The following is an 18,481-nucleotide window of genomic DNA, read 5'->3' on the forward strand; positions in this document are numbered from 1 at the left end:
ACATGTAAAAATTTTCTGGATTATTTTAGAGTATATGACAAACCTTGTACTTCTTTATCCCTAAAGCTTGTCTATTTCCTGAAAAGAATCTTTTTACATAATCACTGTACAATTAATCAATCAAGAAATTTAATATTTTTATAATACTGTTATCTAATTCAGATTTTCCAGTTGTAATCATGCACTGAAAGTGAATTTTTCCCCTGGTTCAGGATCCCATGCAGGATTGTACATTGCATTTAGTTGCCATGTCTCCTTATATCTGGGACCAGTTCCTTAGCCTATTTTTGTGTCTTTCATGAGACTGTCATTATTGAAGAGTACAGGCCATACTTTCCATAGAAACCCCCTCTCTTTGGCTTTGTCTGGAGTTTTCTCATGCTTAGATTCAGGGTATGCATTTTTTTCCAGATACACTTCAGAAGTAATGTTGCTCCTTCTCAGTGCATCATATCAGGAGGCACCTGACTTTGCTTGTTTTAATATTGATGACATTAACTTTGGTCATTTGGTTAAGGTGGTATCTGCTAGGTTTCTCCACTGTAAAATTACTGTTTTCTCTTTATAATTGAGGACTAATTTATGGAGAGAGACATTGAGATTATGTAAATATCTGTTCCTTATCACAATGTCACCTACTAGTTTTTGCATTCATTAATGTTCATTAATGATTTTTGTCATTGCAGTTATTATTGTGACGTTGCAAAAAATTGTATTTTCCAATTCTATCATTCTTTCTACATTTATTAGTTGGTATACTACAAGACAGAGCTTTTCCTTCTTATAGATTTTTATTTTATTCAGTGGGTTATCATTTGTTACTGCCATTATTTTGATGTTTGAATTATCTTTGATTTGTTCATTGGCTGCCTCTTCAAGCTTGCTCCTGTAGCCTTTTGACATGCCCATCATATATCTTCTCCCAAACATAATCCAGTATAGATAGAATTTCCTATGTGATAAAGCTAGCATTTAAAATTAGAAAAGGTAAACGATACATTAGGACCCACAGCTAACCCAGTGGTTTTCAAAGTGTGGTCCCTAGGCCGGCAGCATGGGCATCGCCTGGAAACATGTCAGAAGTGTGAATTTTGAGGCTTTATTTTAGACCTGCAGAATCAGAACTCGAGGCCCAGCAATCTGTGTTTTAACAAGCCTTGTAGGAGAGTCTGATGCACGCTCAAGTCTGAGAACCACTAAGCTACCACTTGGGAAAAAATTAAGTTAGATACCTTTGTTATACCAACACTTGCAATGGTTTTCTTTATTTAATTTTTGAAACATTTAAACTTTTGTTCAATCTGGAGTTTATTTTGGTAAATGATGTGGTACAAGGACATAGTTGTACTTTTTCCTAATGAGTTTTATACATTCTCAGTGTTCTCATTGGAGGTAGTGTCAACATCAGGATGGGTGTATCTACTCTTACTGCCCTTCTTCAAAACTTCCTTGGCACTTGAGCCTTCATTTTTCCTGTCAGACTTTATATATATGCACACGTGCACACATACACAGAGACATGTAACTATCTATTTCTGTGTCTCTTAAACACCATGAGTTCATACTGAAACCTCCAATTCTAATTCAGCTCCACAGAGTTCTTCCTAACCTCCCTCCATTCCGTATGAGAACCCTGGCTCTTATCGTCTTTGTAATTACTCGTTTCCTCAATTCTACAATGCATAGGAGATGCTTTGAGAATTGCCATATCCATACCACTATGGTAAATGAAGTAGACTTTGAAAAGCTTCTTGTTTATGCCCTCCATTTTCTCTTTTCTGTCCCAAGTGTCTCTCCTTGATTAAAAAAAAAAAAGAAAAGAAAAGAGAGCAAACAGCTCCTTATTTATTTAAAACTCTTATAAGCAGAGAGTTGTTACGGTGCTTTGCACTCCAAGAACAGATAGGCCAGTCTCAAGGAGAGCACCACCTTCCCCTGCTTCCATAAGGATGGAGTGTTCTGGTGGGTGGGCTGCGTGCCTGGAGGAGGCATGCCTGACAGACAGTGCATGCATTTATTTTAAAGTAAACACAGTGCTGTTTTTCCAGTTTTCCAACGGCAAGATAAATAAAACTGCTGATCTTTGGAACTGGAGTCAGAGGGAGAAGAGGAAAAGTGAAAAAAAATTGCTTTACAGTTAAAATACTTTTAAATTTAAATATGAAAAATTGTTCACTGTTTCTTCAGTTAAGGATGAGGTGGGCAAAAATGAAAGGGACAGTCTTGTAAGCTGGTAGGAAGATATTATTTAGGACATAGCTATAAACTTCAGTGCCTTGAATAGGCTTGATGATAGATTTAAATGGTGAAACCAGTTCTGCATAGCCAATTCGTTATTTTTATGAATCTAGTAAAATGCAAAAATCTAGTTTTTTTCAATCTCATGGAATGCTCACAGGAAATTTCTGAGAAGTTCTCTCTTGCTTCTCAAATTGAAAATATTAATATTTTTTCTGATTATAAAAGTAACATGTTCCTAAAACTGAAAATATTATTGCTACTTTTTCTGATTATAATTATTTCATGCTTATTGAACTGAGTGCTGAGTTGACTTCACGATGTCTGTATTGTGTGTGTGTGTGTGTGTGTGTGTATAAATATAAACTTAGTCATCCTCCTGCATACCTATGAGATAGTTTATATCACCATCTCCTTTGCCAAGGAAGTGCTGGCAGATGTTATGTAAGTTGCCCATGGCCACACAGTAGCTGATGGCAGAGTTGGGATTTAATCCAGGCCTTTTAGTCCTAGAGCTTTTGCCTCTACATAATACTGCTTTCTAATGGAGAAGTCTAAAATCACTTGGAATACTGTTATTCAGAGGTAACTCTGTTAATATTTTGTTATATACCCACTAAGCTTCTTTTTTTTGGTATGTAAATTATATATGTATGTATGTGAGTATATATAACTTTTTTTTCCCAAAGTGTAAACTCACTTGCTTTTTTTCACCCAGTTTTTTCCACCTCAATGAAAGTAGATAATTTTTAATGGCTACAGTTTTTTTTTTTTGCTATGAATGAGCCATAGTTCAACCAATCTTTTATTGTTGGCCATTTCTATTTTTTATTCTTATTACATTTATCAGGGTAACATTGGTTAATAACATTATATAAATTTCAAGTGTACTGTTTTGTAATACTTCATCTGTATATTGCCTTGCGTGCTCACTACCCAAAGTCTAGTCTCCTTCCGTCACCATATATTTGATTCCTTTTTACCCTCTTCATCCTCCCCTACCCTCTGGTAACCCCTCTGGTAATCACTATACTGTCGTCTGTTCTATGAGTTAGTTTGTTTTGTTTGTTTGTTCATTTGTTGCTTTCTGTTTTAAATCCCATATATGAGTGAAATCCTATGGTTCTTGTCTTTTTCTGTCTGACTTATTTCACTTAGCTTGATACTCTCAAGATTCATCCATGTTGTGGCAAATGGCAATATTTCATCAATTTTTTTTTTTTTAATGTCTGAATAGTATTCCATTGTATATATGTACCACATCTTTATCTAACAGTTGTTTCCATGTCTTGGCTATTGTGAATAATGCTGCAGTGAACATAGTGGTACATATATCTTTATGAATAAATGTTTTCAAATTTTTGGGGTAGATACCCAGGAGAGGAATTGTGGAATCATATGGTAATAATATTCTTAATTTTGGGGGGAAATTCCATACTGTTTTCCATAGCAGAGGCACCAATTTACAGTCCAACCAGCAGTGTGTGAGGGTTCCTTTTTCTCCACATCCTATCTAACACTTGTTATTTCTTGTCTTATTGAAAATAGCCATTCAGACAGGTACAAGGTGATATCTCATTGTGATTTTGATTTGTATTTCTCTCATAACTAGTGAGGTTGAACATCTTTTCATGTATCTGTTGGCCATTTGTATGTCTTCTTGGGAAAAGTTTCTGTTCAGATCCTCTATCCATTTTTAAATTGGATAGTTTGTTTTTTGTTGTTGAGTTGTATGAGTTCTTTACATATTTTGGATATTAGCCCCTTATGGGATGTATTATTTGCAAATATCTTCTCCTATTTAGTTGATTGCCTTTTTGTTTTGTTAATGGTTTCTTTTGCTGGGCAGAAGCTTTTTGGTTTGACTAGTACCATTCATTTAGTTTTGCTTTTCCTTCCCTTGCCTTTGGAGTCAAGCTCACAAAAACCCTTCTGAGACCAAAGGCCATAGTTTATAAGCAAGACTTTGGTAAATTCTTGTATGATATTTTTGTGCTCTTTTCTTCTTTAGGTAGTAAATTTTTAGGCCTGCAACTGCTGGGTTAAAAGGCAGGTGCATTTCAAGTTTTTTTGATGCCTGTGGCCTGGGTCTGCTGCAAAGACTGGTGTCGCTGGTTCCCTTATGTTTAGTGGCACTGGGCATTGTCAACCTTGTAACCTCTGCTGGTCTGTTCAGAGGCAAAAGTAATTTCTGTTGTTCTAATTTTCATCTCTTTCCTTCTCTTCATTTCCTCTTGGGGAACTTAAAGTAGCCTTTTGCCCTCACTGCCTGGCTGCAATTCCTTGTACCAAGGTCACCAGTCACCTTCATGTTGCTAAATCCAGTGGTTAATTCTCATCCTCAACTCACTTGCCTTAGAGATTGGATACAACAAATTGATCCGTCCCTGACAGACTGTTTTTACTTGGTTTTCAGGCCACCACACCGTACTGATTCTCTGTCTATCTTTCTGGTCGCTCTTTTCCTTTCTTTTTTTTTTCCTTGTGGTCACTCTTTTTTAATCTCCTCTGCTGATTTCCTCTTTGCTAGTCTGGAAACACTGGCATGCCCTAAATTGGCTTAGTCCTGCAACCACTTGTTCATTTAAACCCCTTCCTTTCATGCTCTAATCTAGCCTCATGCCCTTAAAATTGGGTTGTACACCTTTGCCTTGCAGCATGGGCCTCCCTCTGGCTTCCTCCTTCTGAGGCAATGGCAATCCTCTGTTGCTCAGACTAAAAACCTTTGTGTTCTCCTTGACATCACTTTTTTCTGTTACAACCCACATTCAGTCTGTCAGCAAGTCCTACCCATATTACCTTCAAGATATGTTTGAGGATGTGATCTGCCCATTTCTCACCATGACTGTGGCATGTAAAAGTCACCATCACTTCTCAGCTGCTAGGAGGCAAAGTCTCCTTAAATGATCTCCATGCGTCTGCCTTTGTCTTGCTGCAGTATATTTTTGAACTAGCAACCAGAATAGTCCAAACCGTAAATCAGGTTGTATCGCTCCTCCAGTGGACTCGGAGTAGACACTAACACCCTTCCCTACTGTGCCTTCCCTACTGTGTCACTGCTCTGTTACCTCGTCTTAGCCTATTCCTTCCCTCTCCAGACCCCCTTCCAGCCCACAGACCTCCTTATTGTGCTTCCACCTGCTGCTGCTCTTGCCTCAGGGCCTTTGCACTGGCCTTACTTTCTTCCTGAAATACTCTTCCCCATATGTCCCCATGGCTTGCTCCCTCACTCCCTTCCAGTCCACCTAGATGTCACGTCCATCGTCACGTCTATCGGCAAGGCCTTCCCTGACCAGACTGTCTATTTAAAAAGTGTGCAATTCAGTGATTTTTAAAAAAATTTACCGAGTTATGCAACATCACCATTAACTTTTCTGTCACCCCAGTAAGATCCCTCAGGCCCATGTATAGTTCATTCCCGTTCCCACCTCCCAGCCTCTGGCAACGACTGATCTGCTTTCTGTCTCTGTAGGTTTGCCTTTTCTGGACATTTCATACAAATGGAATCATATAATATAGGGCCTTGACCAAACTATCTTAATTGTGACTTCTCTCTATCCAACATTTCTTATTTCCTTTCCCTGCTTTATTTTCTTTTTAGCAATATCCCCATATAATACTATATACTCTGTTTGTTTATCTCACTTAATATATTCTGTTTTGTTTATCTCACTTATTATCCTCTAGAATGAGAACGTAAGGTCTATTGGGGCAGGCATTGTTTGAGTTTTGTTCACTCCTGTGCATCCCTCTACCCCTGTGCCTAGAACACAAGACACTGATACACACACACACACACACACACACACACACAGTATGTTATATATTTATATATATTATATTGAATTAGATTAGTGATGATGAACGTCTTTTCTTGTGACTTAGGTTTTTATGGCCAGTGTTGTGGTTCACCTACAAGGCAGAGGTGTGATCAGGGTAGTGCTAAGTTGCTACTCTGGGGAGCCATTGCACTGAGTCTGTCCCAGCCTCCAAATGTAAGCCTTTGTTTCCTTTTGCCCCATCCGGTCGCAGTTATTTCAGTGACTACTGTTTTCTTGATTGGCACCAGATGCCAGGCGTTGGGATTTAAAACTGTCTTTAATAGTCTCTGAAAAGCTCTCTGTATGTTGCTTTCCATCATCCTGCACCTCAGGCAGATATGGCCAAGCCAGAACCTCAAGGAATTCCTGAAGAAGCCAAAAGCCACCCCCTTTCTCAACCCCACACCCTCAGCTTCTCAAAGTTACAGCCGGACCCAGTTCATGGCTTCAGTGTCAGTGGAGAGCTGTTTGAAAGAAAAGGTCCTTTTAGCCAGGAGTCTCAAAAATAAACACAGGCTCCTGCAATGAATGTTAAAACAGACCTCCCTTCTATATCACCAGCTGAGAGGCTGCTCTGTGAAACCTCACTTGAAGAAAGAAGAAAAGCTTTCTGTCAGGAATCCCTTCCCCCGTACATGGCTGCCTCCATGTTGCCTGAGGTTTACTGCTGCCTCTAGAGTCTTCCTTATGGGTATCGGCTTTGGGAATCGGTCAGCCTCATGGGAACCCATATTTGAGCCAAGAGTGATTCCACTCCTCCACGCATGAATGTACGCCAATGCTGTTCCCCTTTTTCTAGAAGAATATTGTGACATTTTGCATTTTAGTCCATAGTAGATGGTCAGGACATCTTCCCCCTCTTTTTTTCCTTTTTAGATGTAAGAATTTCTCAATGTTGGACCAGGGTTTCATGTGAGAGGAACTTCTTGTCTTTATAGGGCATTTTCATAGGGTTGGGGGACCTGCTTGGAGCAGGGGAAGGATGTGAAGTTTTTTGATCACACAGTAAATGCCTGTGAGCACCAGGCAAGATGCTGAGATGTGGTGGTAGCATGGCCAGCAGGCCTGGAATTTAGGATCTAGAGAGGAAAACAGACAGACTTAACCAGATAACTGGTTCAGACTGTTTCAGTTGTGACTGATTTGACGAAGGAAAGTGCAGGACGCTCTGCGATTGCATCACTGTGGACTTAACCTAGCCTGGAGTGGGGAGGATGTCAAAGAAGATTTGCCGGAGGAAGTGACACCAGGACTCCGGAAGGATGAGATGGGATTGCCCAGACCCACAGGAGAAACGCATTCCAGGCTGAGGGAACAGCATGTGGGAAGCTTTGAGGCAGGAATGAACTTGGTGTCATCAGGTTACACAGAGAAGGCCCTTGGGCCAGATGGACCTGGTGAGCAAGAAGCTGCTTAGGACGATGACCATAAGTGGCAGAGAGGAGGCGCTCGAGCAGCATTGTCCAATAGAGAGAATGTGAGCCATGTAGGTGATTTCAAATTTTCTAGTAGCCACATTTAAAGAGCAAAACCTAAAACAGGTAAAATTAATTTTAACAATAGATTTTATTTAGTCCAATATATCTAAAATGCAATTATTTTAATATATAATCAATGTAAAGAAAACTGTTAACGAGATGAGATACTTTACATTTTTTTTTTTTCTTTTTTTTTTTTTGGGTATGTGGTTTTTAAAAACCCAGTGTATTACTTACACTCAGTACATCTACATTCAGACTGGCCACATTCCTAGTGCTCAGTGGCCATGTGTGGCTTGTGGCCCCTGCAATAGATAGTGAAGAGCTAGAGGTTAAGTTACTCAAGGAAGACTTGGGAAACTTTTCTTCCAAATCAAGTTATTGTTAGTGTAGGACTGTACTGTTTGTACATTTCTAGAACCTTCTTCCATTCCCCTTAATCCTGTCCCACAGAGGTGGCGTGCTACTCGCACTGTTTCTAATCAGCCACACAGTATTCAGCTTCTAAGCTGACAGCTGTTATAAGCATGGAATGATGGCCTTGCACAGAGCCCAGAGCTGATGATAGGAAAATGAGACTGTTGCCTGGATGTGAGCTGTTTCCTTCTCCTTGCACCCTCCCTCCCAAAAACAATCCTGAAACTTTTCGTCTGTTGTTTGGGCCCCTGCTTTGTGCCAGTTATTTGAGAGTGGCTCCCGCTTGATGCCCATTCCAGTCTCCCAGGTTCCCCCAGGGGAGACTCTGTGGCTGCTGGAATCGTATTAGGATCAAACCTCATTTATCTGATCTGAGTGTTTTATTTTCCATTTTCCTTTGGTCTTCTAGGATTCTAGGAGTGTTTTTCTTAGAGTAGGAGACTTGTCCTTGTAGGAGAGTTGGTATGTTGGGAGGGAAAGTGATGCTGGACCAGATTAAGAACGCCACAATTACATGAGCAGTGCACTTAGTGCCACTTTTAGGTACATAGTGGGGATTTTCACTTTAGTATCAGGCCCAACCTGGGGAATGCAGTTTATTACGTGCAGGATAACAAGGCACGCATTTCTCAGAATATGATATCTGTGTCTTTTCTTCCTCCCCTCCTTAATTAATTAATGTTTATTTGCACATGTATTAATGAATTCATTCTCTCCAACAGGGCACATTACAGTAAAGACTGAATTTACCTTGAACGTGCTCCTCCCTCAATCCTAAAACCCTCCTCAATGGATAATTACTCTGTATACATTTTAAAAGATTTGTGGAATACATTAAGTGAAAAATTAAAGGGCACAACTTTCAGTTTTAGAATGAAGCCAGTTCAGCACATGTAGTTTATTTGTGTTTGTGCTAATGTTTGCCGGTGTGACAACTTCCTACAAAGTTGTCCACAGTGAGTTGTGTCATGGGGAAGGGATTTGGCGTGTGCATGTGTACAGGGAAGGTGTTATATTTTACCTTTCTATATTATAATGAACATGTTGTTATTACTTTTTTTAAAATTTAAGTTAATATTACTTTTTGTGAAGATAATATTAAAAAAATGGGAAAAATTTTAAACTTTTTATTATGGGAAATTTCAAACATAAATAAAAGTAGAGAGAATAGTATAATGAACCATCCTATAATGAACCATTACCCACTTTCAAAAATGATGAGCACATGTCCAGTTGTCTTTGATCTTTAGCCCCCACTTTTTTGAGGTGTATTTGAAAGCAGATCTTAGACATCATGTCATTTCACTGTAAACTCTTATGTATACATTTCTAACTAATCTGGAAATTAAGAAAAAAAATGTATCCACTAAACAGATAATGAGAAAAAGAAAACCTCTATTTCATAATCTTACTCTTCAAACACAACTATAATTTTTCCTGGTTCATTTATTTATTTGCCTCTTTAAATGTTTTTACAGGGTTTTAATAATAAGGTGCATCCTATAGTTTCATGTTCTCTTTTTTTAACTTAACATTGTAGTATGAATAATTTTCCACGTTGTTGAATACTCATTATGATCATTAGTCCAAATCTTAATTGTGGCATAATACTTCAGTCTTCTGAAATCGTAATTTTTAAAAAGCCATTTTTTTAAAAGGAGAATTTTTAAAAAACAATCTTAGCCATAAAAATTCTCTCCTAGCTGAGCTTCTACATTTTGCTATTCAAAGACCACTTAAAAGGAGAGTAGTTCATTGAAAGCCTGCCTCTGTCAAGTGGGCCCTGATCCGTTGTAACAGGGAATGGTGGCTGGTCGTTAGGCTCCCCAAGGGCATGGAGAATGGATGAGCTGTTAGAGCAAGCGACCTGCCTAGGAATAGCTGTTAATGGGTGATGAGGACTTTCCATCTCCTCGGGGAAGAGGAGCTCTGTCAACAAGGCAGCCATAAAAGTGACAAGGCAGCCATAAGTGACGTGAACTGACAGTTTATTCTAAAGACTTAACTTTCTCAGATCTATATTTATTTCCCCTACGTTACTTTAAATTAAAAAAATATATATATATTAGGGCTTGACAGACTTGAGATTTACCAAGACAGATGAAGTCTTTTGTACCTTGCGTTAAAGGGACCCTCCGTTGGTTCAAGAGAGACTCTGTCTATAATGTACCTTATTAGAGGATGACTTTGATGAATAGCCAATTCTGAAGTGTGTGGGCATGTGCATTTTTTTTTTTCATAAGTAAAGAAATACATGTGTAGCTGTATGGGCTTTGGCCATAGATCACAGGGACCCTGAATCAAGAGAAATAAGGACAATTCTGATTGATGGATCTGTCATGTACTGAAATGAAATGCATGTGCCCAGTCTCTCCTCCCTCTTTCCTGTGGTAGGAGAGAAGCTGTCCTCCTTCTTCCTGTGGACTGTATCCATGCTTTGGAGCCCACCTTTTCCTGCCTTCTCAGGAATCCTTCCTGATTTTCCTTCTACCTCTCTGACTGTTCTTTTCTGTCTTCTTTGCGAGATCATCTTCATCTGTTTGACTATTAACTGTGAGAGTTTCCTACCATTGCATCCTCTTCAGTGATCCCATTCCCATCTATGCTTCCTCTTCGTGAATAACCACCATGTACAGGTGACCCACAGATTTGAAACTCCAGCCTATACATTTCCTATGAGCTCAAGATCCCATACCTGACTACTGCCTTGCTGTCTCCTCATGGATATGTCAGAAATCTCTCAAAATCAGCATGTCCAAATCTGAACTTATCACCTCTTCCCCAGACTTGATCCTCTTCCAGTATTTCATATTTCAATGTATAGGTCCTCCATTTTTCCAGTTAAGTAAGTTAGAAACCCAGGATTCATCTTTGATACCTTCACCCCTCTTGCCCATCCTTTTTGCTAATATATTTTCAGGTTTTCTTGTTTTTCACTTTTGCAAGTCTGCCCACTTCTTTCATCCCTATCTCTGCCGCCCTCATCCTTTCCTGTGACTTCCTGTCTGCTCTGCCTGTATCTACCCTTACTTTTGTCCAGTCTGTTTTCCACCCAAAGCAGATCTTGTCACACTTTGATTAAAAACCCGAATTACCATGGTGCTTCTCTTAGGATAGGAAAAAACTTCAACATGTCAGGCCCACAAGGCATTACGATATCTGTCCACTGTGTATCCCATTTGGATCACATTCCTTTCCAGCCCCATTCATCTCTGTTCAGTTTCCTGAAAGCATCCGGCTCATTATGCCACAGGGCCTTTACACATGATATTTCCTCTGCCTAGAATGGTCTTCCTCCCCAACCCACCCCAACCTGTTAGTTGTCTTCCTGAAACTGAAGATCTCAGCTGAGGAGTCAGTTCCTCAGGGAACTTTTCCTGATGCTATGACCAGGCTCAATATCCAGCTGCTCATGGGACCATAGATCTCTTACATGAAATCTGTTTCACAGTTGCAACTTCACATTTCTCTGTGGGGTGATTTAGTTACTTCTTTTTCTCCCACTGACATGTGAAGTTCTTAAAAGCAGAGACTCTCTATTTTCATTCTTCATTATAACCCAGCTTCTAGCACAGTGTCAGGCAGATAGTGTGTACTCAGAAAATGCTTCTTGAATGAATGAACAAGAAAGAGAGAAAAAGAAAAGTTTACAAAGTGTCTTTGTGAGTGAAGGTATCTTCTCTGGAGGAGTTAATGGAACCCCCAGTAGACCAAAACTTTAATTTAGAGATGATGAAGAGAGACCCCAACAGCAGCACAAGAAAAAGCGTCAAGGCTAAGGTAGACTCTTCCTTACACCCTGTGTTCTGGGAGGACCCTGCCAAGGTGTGAGTGATGGGGGCCTAGGAGAAGTAGGGTGAAGCAGAGTCAACATTGGTACCCCAACAAGTATTCCAGTGTTTATACCTTGATGCTAGTTTGGTAGACAAGACTTTCTCTTGTTAGGCTCTGGGGAACGTTGGAAGCCAAAGAAACATCGTAACAGTAAATTCTGGAAGCCTCTGGCTTCCTTTACTGTGAAGAGAACGTGAAAGAGTTTTCTCTTTAAGCCTGGGGTAGACTCCAGCCTGTGTGTGTATGAGTTATGGAGAACTGGGGAATGGAAAAGAGACTGTTTACTCTCTGCCCTTCTGGAATTTCCTCTGGTTCCGTTCTTCTGTGCACCAGTGTTTCACAGCTATGCGTAGAATGAACACTGACCTGTTAATGAATGCCCTGCTTATTTTCATTTTCTTTTGATGGGCCTATGGGATTGTGGGCAGAGGGAGGCAGGAAGAAGGAGGTTTGTTGAGCTGCTCTGTTAAGGCCAAATCAATCACATCTTCATCGGGCTTCCAAGACTCTTGACCCAACAGTACTTGGTCTCCCTTAAAAGTGTCCTATTTTTGTGTCTCGTGTTATTTTTCTCAAGTTTCCAGATAAATCCTTACATTTATATTTTGAGTTAGGAAGAAAAAAATGATCTTTCCTTTTAAAAGGTATAAGTATGTACATGCATGTACCATTTGTTGGTGTGGGAACTACAAGGGACAGTGATGACAGAATATTCTGAAGTGGAAAGTTCTTTCATAGACTACTGTGAAACTGTCCAGGCAGGTGTTCTGGCTTTCGAAACTGAAGTGCATTATGTGGCGTGGTTTGCCAGTTGCAGTTTATGTAGTTTTTCCTTTTGTTGGATTAAGGAAGGCAATGTCCATGTCCCATTTATCTCTACGTATTAGTACCATACACAAAAAACATAAAAGTGTCCAAGGCAAGAAAGGGAAAAAATAACACTTAGAAAAATATTACCCTGTTACACGTAGCAGCTCTTCCCAATAGGAAATTATTAACCTGAAGCCACTTGCGATTTGGAGGCTTTAAAGTAAGGAAAAGTAAGAGTAGGAGGTATGCTGTAAGCATCTTGACTGGTATATTTTCTATCTTTTTTGTATTTCAGACTGTATATATAATGTTGAATTCTCGTAAATTTTTTTGTTAGTTTACAGTAAGTGTTTGTGCCTGGGTTGTGCTGGCTTGGAAAAAATTATAGAAACTGTCAAGCATTCAAAAAAGTGGAAAGAATAGTTTGTGAATCCCAGTGTGCCCACCACTCCGCTCCACAGCCATGCGAGGAATGGCCATTCCTGTTTCATCTAACTGGGTTTTTTTTACGTAAATCCCAGACACATATCATCTGTAAATATTTTAGTATGTATCTCTAAAAGAGAAAGACTCTTAAAAACCATAACCATAATATTAATTTCATACCTAAAAGACTTAATGGTGCTTATTTTAATATCATCAAATATTCGGTCAGTTTTTACATTTCCTCAGGTGTCTGATAGTTTGTTTCTCTTCACCACTGGTTTGTTTGAATCAGGATCCAAACAAGATAGATGTGTCTCTGAAGGCTCTTTTAACTGATGGGTTCTCTTTCCTCTTTTTATCCTTTGAAATTCATTGTTGGAGAAACTGGGCAGTTTGTCCTATAGTTTCCCACATAGTGGGTTTTGCTGAATTGTAGTTTAACATTTTCCTCTGTCCCTCTCTGTTCCCTATAAACTCATTGGTAGATTTGGAGGTTTCATCTGATTTGGGTTTTTTTTTTTTTCCTTTTTGATGGGGTGATGTATGCTTCTACCAGGAGGCACCTAATGTCTGCTTGTCTCTCTCGGTATGCCACCCTTTGGAGGGATCTCCTGGCACGGTTCTTGAGAATTTCGAAATTCATTTCCCCTAGATTCTAATACCCAGCCTACTGCTGTCAGCTGACCTCCATAAAGCAGCACTACAAAGTATTGGTAACCAGTGGGTACTTAGAACAGAAGGGCACATAACCGAAGAAGTGTGTTAGCTGATTGCTGAAGTTAGCATGAGCTCAGGACTTTGGCTTTCTTGGTGGAACTAAAGTCTCTTGCCAGAGGAATATTTTCATTATATATGTTCCACTTGGTTGTAATTGAATCCGACTTCCTCCAGCCATGCTCTAAGTTGGCGCTTGTTTCAGTTTCTGCCTGTGATTTGCCTCAAGCTTTGATTCCAAGAGACTGGTGGGCTTGTGGAGCCTGGCTGATGTGCTCGGGAAGGTGTGCGGGGGAGGCGAGTCATGGCTCTTTCCTAATACATGTTATGGAGGATAAGCACCGTGTTCCCGGAAGACACTGCCATTGCCTTGGTGCTAGCCACCATCTGTGCCTGCCTGGAATGTTGCAGTGTCCTCCTAACTGGTCTTGTCTGCTTCAGCCCTTGTTCCCCCTGTAGCTGGAGTGATTGTGTTACAACTTGAGTCATGTCCCTTCCTTGCTCTAAACCTTTTAATGGCCCCCGATCTCATACAGAATACATGCCAGAGACCTTGCTAGGGCCCAAAGGCCTTCCTTGTGGGCTCTGGTTACTGACTTCCCTCATCTGCTCCTCTCTTCTCTCATCCTCTCCAGCCACAGTGGCCTCCCGGCCATTCTTCAGACCTGCTAGGCTGGCTCCCACCTGGGGCCCCTGTGCTTCCTTCTCTCTCTGCCTAGACTATTCTTCTTCCAGATACCTACATGGCTCCCCTGCCTCACCTTTCTTTAAATCTTTGCTGAGTTGTCATCTTCCCGAGGAGACTTTCTCACCACCCCAAACCCTCCTCCCACCTCTAGCACTTTCCATCCCTTTGCCTTGTTTCATTTTTTTTTTTTTTTACTGCATTTACCACCTTCTAACCGATTATGCAATTTACTTAAAAAAGCATTGCTTATTGTTTGTTCCTTTCACCTAGAATAGAAACACCCAGGAGCACAGATTTTTGTCTGTTTTGTTCCTGTGGAATCTCTGTAACTAGAATCGATGCTCAGTACACATATGTGAACTGCAGGACTACAGACAAGAGCAGAGCCCGACGAGGTTGAGATTAGCTGGTGAGCTTCTTGTGATAAATATAATTCTAGTTATGGAAGTCAACCTACTATACCCATTTTTTCCCACTAGTTTCTTGATTTTTGAGCAGTGCCTCAAAAGGCAATAGGAAGACATACTTGAAGAGAAAGGCCCTTTGTAGAGTCATCAGCAGTGTGGCTGTAGTGAAACCTGAGGGCCCCAGAGGGGAGGTGGCTAATGCTGCTATTTATAGCTAAGATTTCAGCATATGTTTTCCAGCCACACTTACTCCTTTCAGCCTCCCCTGTAAGCTCAAGTCTGTCACTCAATTAGCTAATGGCTTCTTTACTCCCATTATGCATTGTAGGGCTCCCCTAGCTCAGCTATTTTTTTCTTTTTTTGAAGAGAATAATGGGTGTTCTGTTCTCAGAGGTTTAATTTTTTAATAGCCTTGCCAATAAAAAAAACAACCCTTTTCCCAACTTTTTATTATGAAATTTTCAAACATACAAAAGAATGGAAAGAGTAATACAATGAACACCCAAATGCCCTCCACTTAGATCCAACTCTTGTTAACATTTCGCTGCATTTAACTTAAACATGCGAGCTTGTGACTGTGTGCGTTTTTTTCCTGAACCATTTGAATGTAAATTGCAGATATCATGACACTTTAATCCTTAAAACCTCAGCCTGTTCTATAAAAACCGTATGAGACTAAGTGCAGATATCTTTTGCGCCTCCCAAGAATGAGAACATTTATATATAAAACCATGGTACCATCATTGAACCTAAGAAAATTAAATCTGAGATATTATTTAATATCCAGTCCGAATGCAGATTTCTCCAATTGTCCCAAGAATATTTTTTTCAAACCAATGTTTAGTTAAAATTCATGCATAGCTTTTGGGTTATATTTCTTTAAATCTGGAAGAATCTCCTCTCTGCCACCCATTTCTAAAAAAAGAAATGTATTTAATAGCACTGACTCTTGGAAGAGTCTGGGACAGTTACTGTATAGATGTCCCATATGCTTTATTTTTCTAATTGCTTCCTCATGGTATCATTGAAATTTGTTTCTCTTTCCCTTAATTTCATGTAAACTGGGAAGGAGGTTTAGAAGCTTGAGTGGATTCAGGCTAAAGGCATTTGGCAAGACTTTAAAAGTGATGTATTCTTCATAGTGCAGCACAACAGGAAGCATGTGGGTGTCAGGTTGTCTTGCTTTAGTGACACTCAATTTGATCACCTGGTTTGGATAATGATGGCAGAGGTTCCTCTGATTCTCTCTTTTTCAGTAACTAGAACAGTGGAGGGTTATGGTCTCAAAAGTTTAAAGAAAGTCCTCTTCCTTCACTGATTCTTTTTGAAGGTTCATTGTGTCTCAAAGAGTTGCCAGGTAACTTGTGAACCTGTAAGTATATAAATGGTTCATTCTTGTGATGGTTTTGTGACGATAGCTTTCCTCAGAAGATTATGTGGAGTTTGTTGCCACAACCTGAAAAAGGCTTGGAAAGATCAAAAGAAGAGTGACTCTACAGTGAACAAGTTAGACCAGGAGAAATTGGGACTCTTCAGCCTAGAAGCAGGAAAGTCAACAGGGAGATAATAAAAATGACAGCTTATTAGGAGTTTGCTAGGTGCTGTTTAATTCTTTACTAATGACCTCTGCAAAATGTACTCTTACTACTCCCTGTTTTACAGAGTGGCAAATGGTCATGTTAAGTAATTTGTGTAATACTGCATAGCTACTAGGCAGTTGAACTGAGATTTGAACCCAGTCTGCCTGGCTGGTACCTGCCCTCAACCTCTGTGCCGTACTGCTAGCTAGGGACTTAGGCACTGGATCTTGCCATAATACAGTAGGGAGACACTCCTTGACTTTTCTTTCTTTAAACAGTAATAAACATTATCTCATGGTTTCAGCAGACAAGGATTAGCTCCCAAGTAGCTTAGCTGGGCAGTCAGGCCTAGGATCTCTCATGAAGTTGCAGTTGATATGTTGGTGGGGTCACAGTCATCTGAAGGCTAAACTGGAGCTGGCGGCTTCACTTCCTAGGTGGCTCTAGGCATGGCTAGCAAGGGTCCTGGTGGTCGTAAGGCCTCTGTTTTTTCCCCCCACTCCTAGGCTTTTGAAGGAACTTATAGAAATAAAATATAGTGTTATTTTATATAACTATTTGAAATTTACCAAGCCCCTCGGTGAAACTGACTGAAAATAGCAATGGACTCGAAAGGATTTGGAGAATTCCATTACAGGGAAGAGAGGTTAAGGGAAAGTAGAGATGCTTAGGAGAACTTGAAAACCTGAAAGGTAACTGGTTTCTGCTTTATTATATGAGAGCCTCAAATTGATCCAGACTTTTATTTGCTAAGTTCTTAAAGGGGCATGCCTGTTTCTTAGAGAGATTTGGGGCAGGCTTTTTAGTGGAGGGAGGTCGTTTCTAGGAAGTACTCATGGAGATGCTTATTTATACATACTCTGTCTTATTCTAAAAAAAAAAACCAGTGAGTAGCTTATAATAATACATTAGTAACTAAGAAATTAAATTAGTGGGTGGTGGGTGGGGAGGGAGCTTGGAGTACGTGTCACTTTCCTGGTCTGGCTTTGTAAGATATGGGGAGGCATGGAAGGACTGCACACCCTTTGGAAATCCTCATAAACTCTGCTCTCTCTTGGTAATTATTGAATGGCCCTGAACTGGAGGCTGTAAGTCCTGGTAAGCAGTACTGGATGGAAGCTGTTTAGTGTGGCCAAGCTTTGTGGTGGGGGTCGGGGGTGTGTTTGTGGCAGTTTCCAGCTCGCCTAGAGTTTGGGCTTCTGCTTTGTGCCAGTTTGTTGTTTTTCTGCTGTGGTTTCCCAGCTCTTCTTGTTTGCCCACAGGGTCAACTTTACCTAGTGTTCTGGGGGTTGAGTGACTCTGAGCTGCCTTCTCACCTCATAGAGCCAGGTGTTGATTGGTCTCTCCTTACAGGACCAATTCAGGGCCTGTGACTATGGGGCTGATTTGCATGTATTGAACTTTTATTGTTTAATTTTTTTTTTTATTTCAAAGTGAAACATCTTCAGGAATGAAAGTTAAAAAAACCTTTAACATAAATAAGCCCCTGCAATCCTTCATCTAGAGATGACTCCTGATGACATTTCCTTAGGGTCTCCTGACCTGTTTCTCTTCTTTTTGCCACTGTTCTTTTTATGGGTAGGGGGATGCTGCTTGTAACTCTTTCTGTATGTCTACTCTTACCTATGGTCCTGCAAGTATAAGCAAACAAATAAGTAATGTAGAAACTATGTAGCTAACCTAATCTAAAATGTTTAAAAAAGAAAGACTATAGCCTTTCCCACCAGCCTCCTACAGCAGTGATGACAGACATATTCCTTCCCATTCTTTTTTTCATGCCACAAAAAAGGTTTGAAGATGCAGAAAAATGTTGCCAGGGAAGCCAGAGTAAGTGAAGTGGGAGCTTGTAACTTAGAGAATCTTGGGTACATTTGCTTTCTTCCATCCTTGTTGCCTTTTGTGTTCAACAGTGGAGAACACGCAGCTGACCCTGAACCTGCAGACAGAGAACAAAGGCGGTGTTGTCTCAGGCGGTGAGCTGACAATTTTCCTGGATGGGCCGACTGTTGATCTGGGAAGCGTGCCTAATGGCAGTGCCGCGACAGATGGTGAGTGCTGCCTTGCTCCC

General features: G+C 40.3%; 1 protein-coding gene across 3 annotated transcripts in view; it reads left to right on the forward strand.

Moving 5' to 3' along the window:
* The window catches only part of WWP2 (WW domain containing E3 ubiquitin protein ligase 2), a 122,521-nt gene that overhangs the window by 32,992 nt on the left and 71,048 nt on the right, over window positions 1-18,481 (forward strand). For all 3 annotated transcript variants that reach the window (XM_039851857.1, XM_039851858.1, XM_039851859.1), the window contains exon 5: window positions 18,324-18,461. In XM_039851857.1, coding sequence (XP_039707791.1) covers window positions 18,324-18,461 — 138 coding nt within the window. The remainder of the gene's footprint in view (window positions 1-18,323; window positions 18,462-18,481) is intronic.

Source organism: Pteropus medius, unplaced genomic scaffold (assembly GCF_902729225.1).
Source record: "Pteropus medius unplaced genomic scaffold, Ma_sr-lr_union100, whole genome shotgun sequence".
NCBI lineage: Eukaryota > Metazoa > Chordata > Mammalia > Chiroptera > Pteropodidae > Pteropus > Pteropus medius.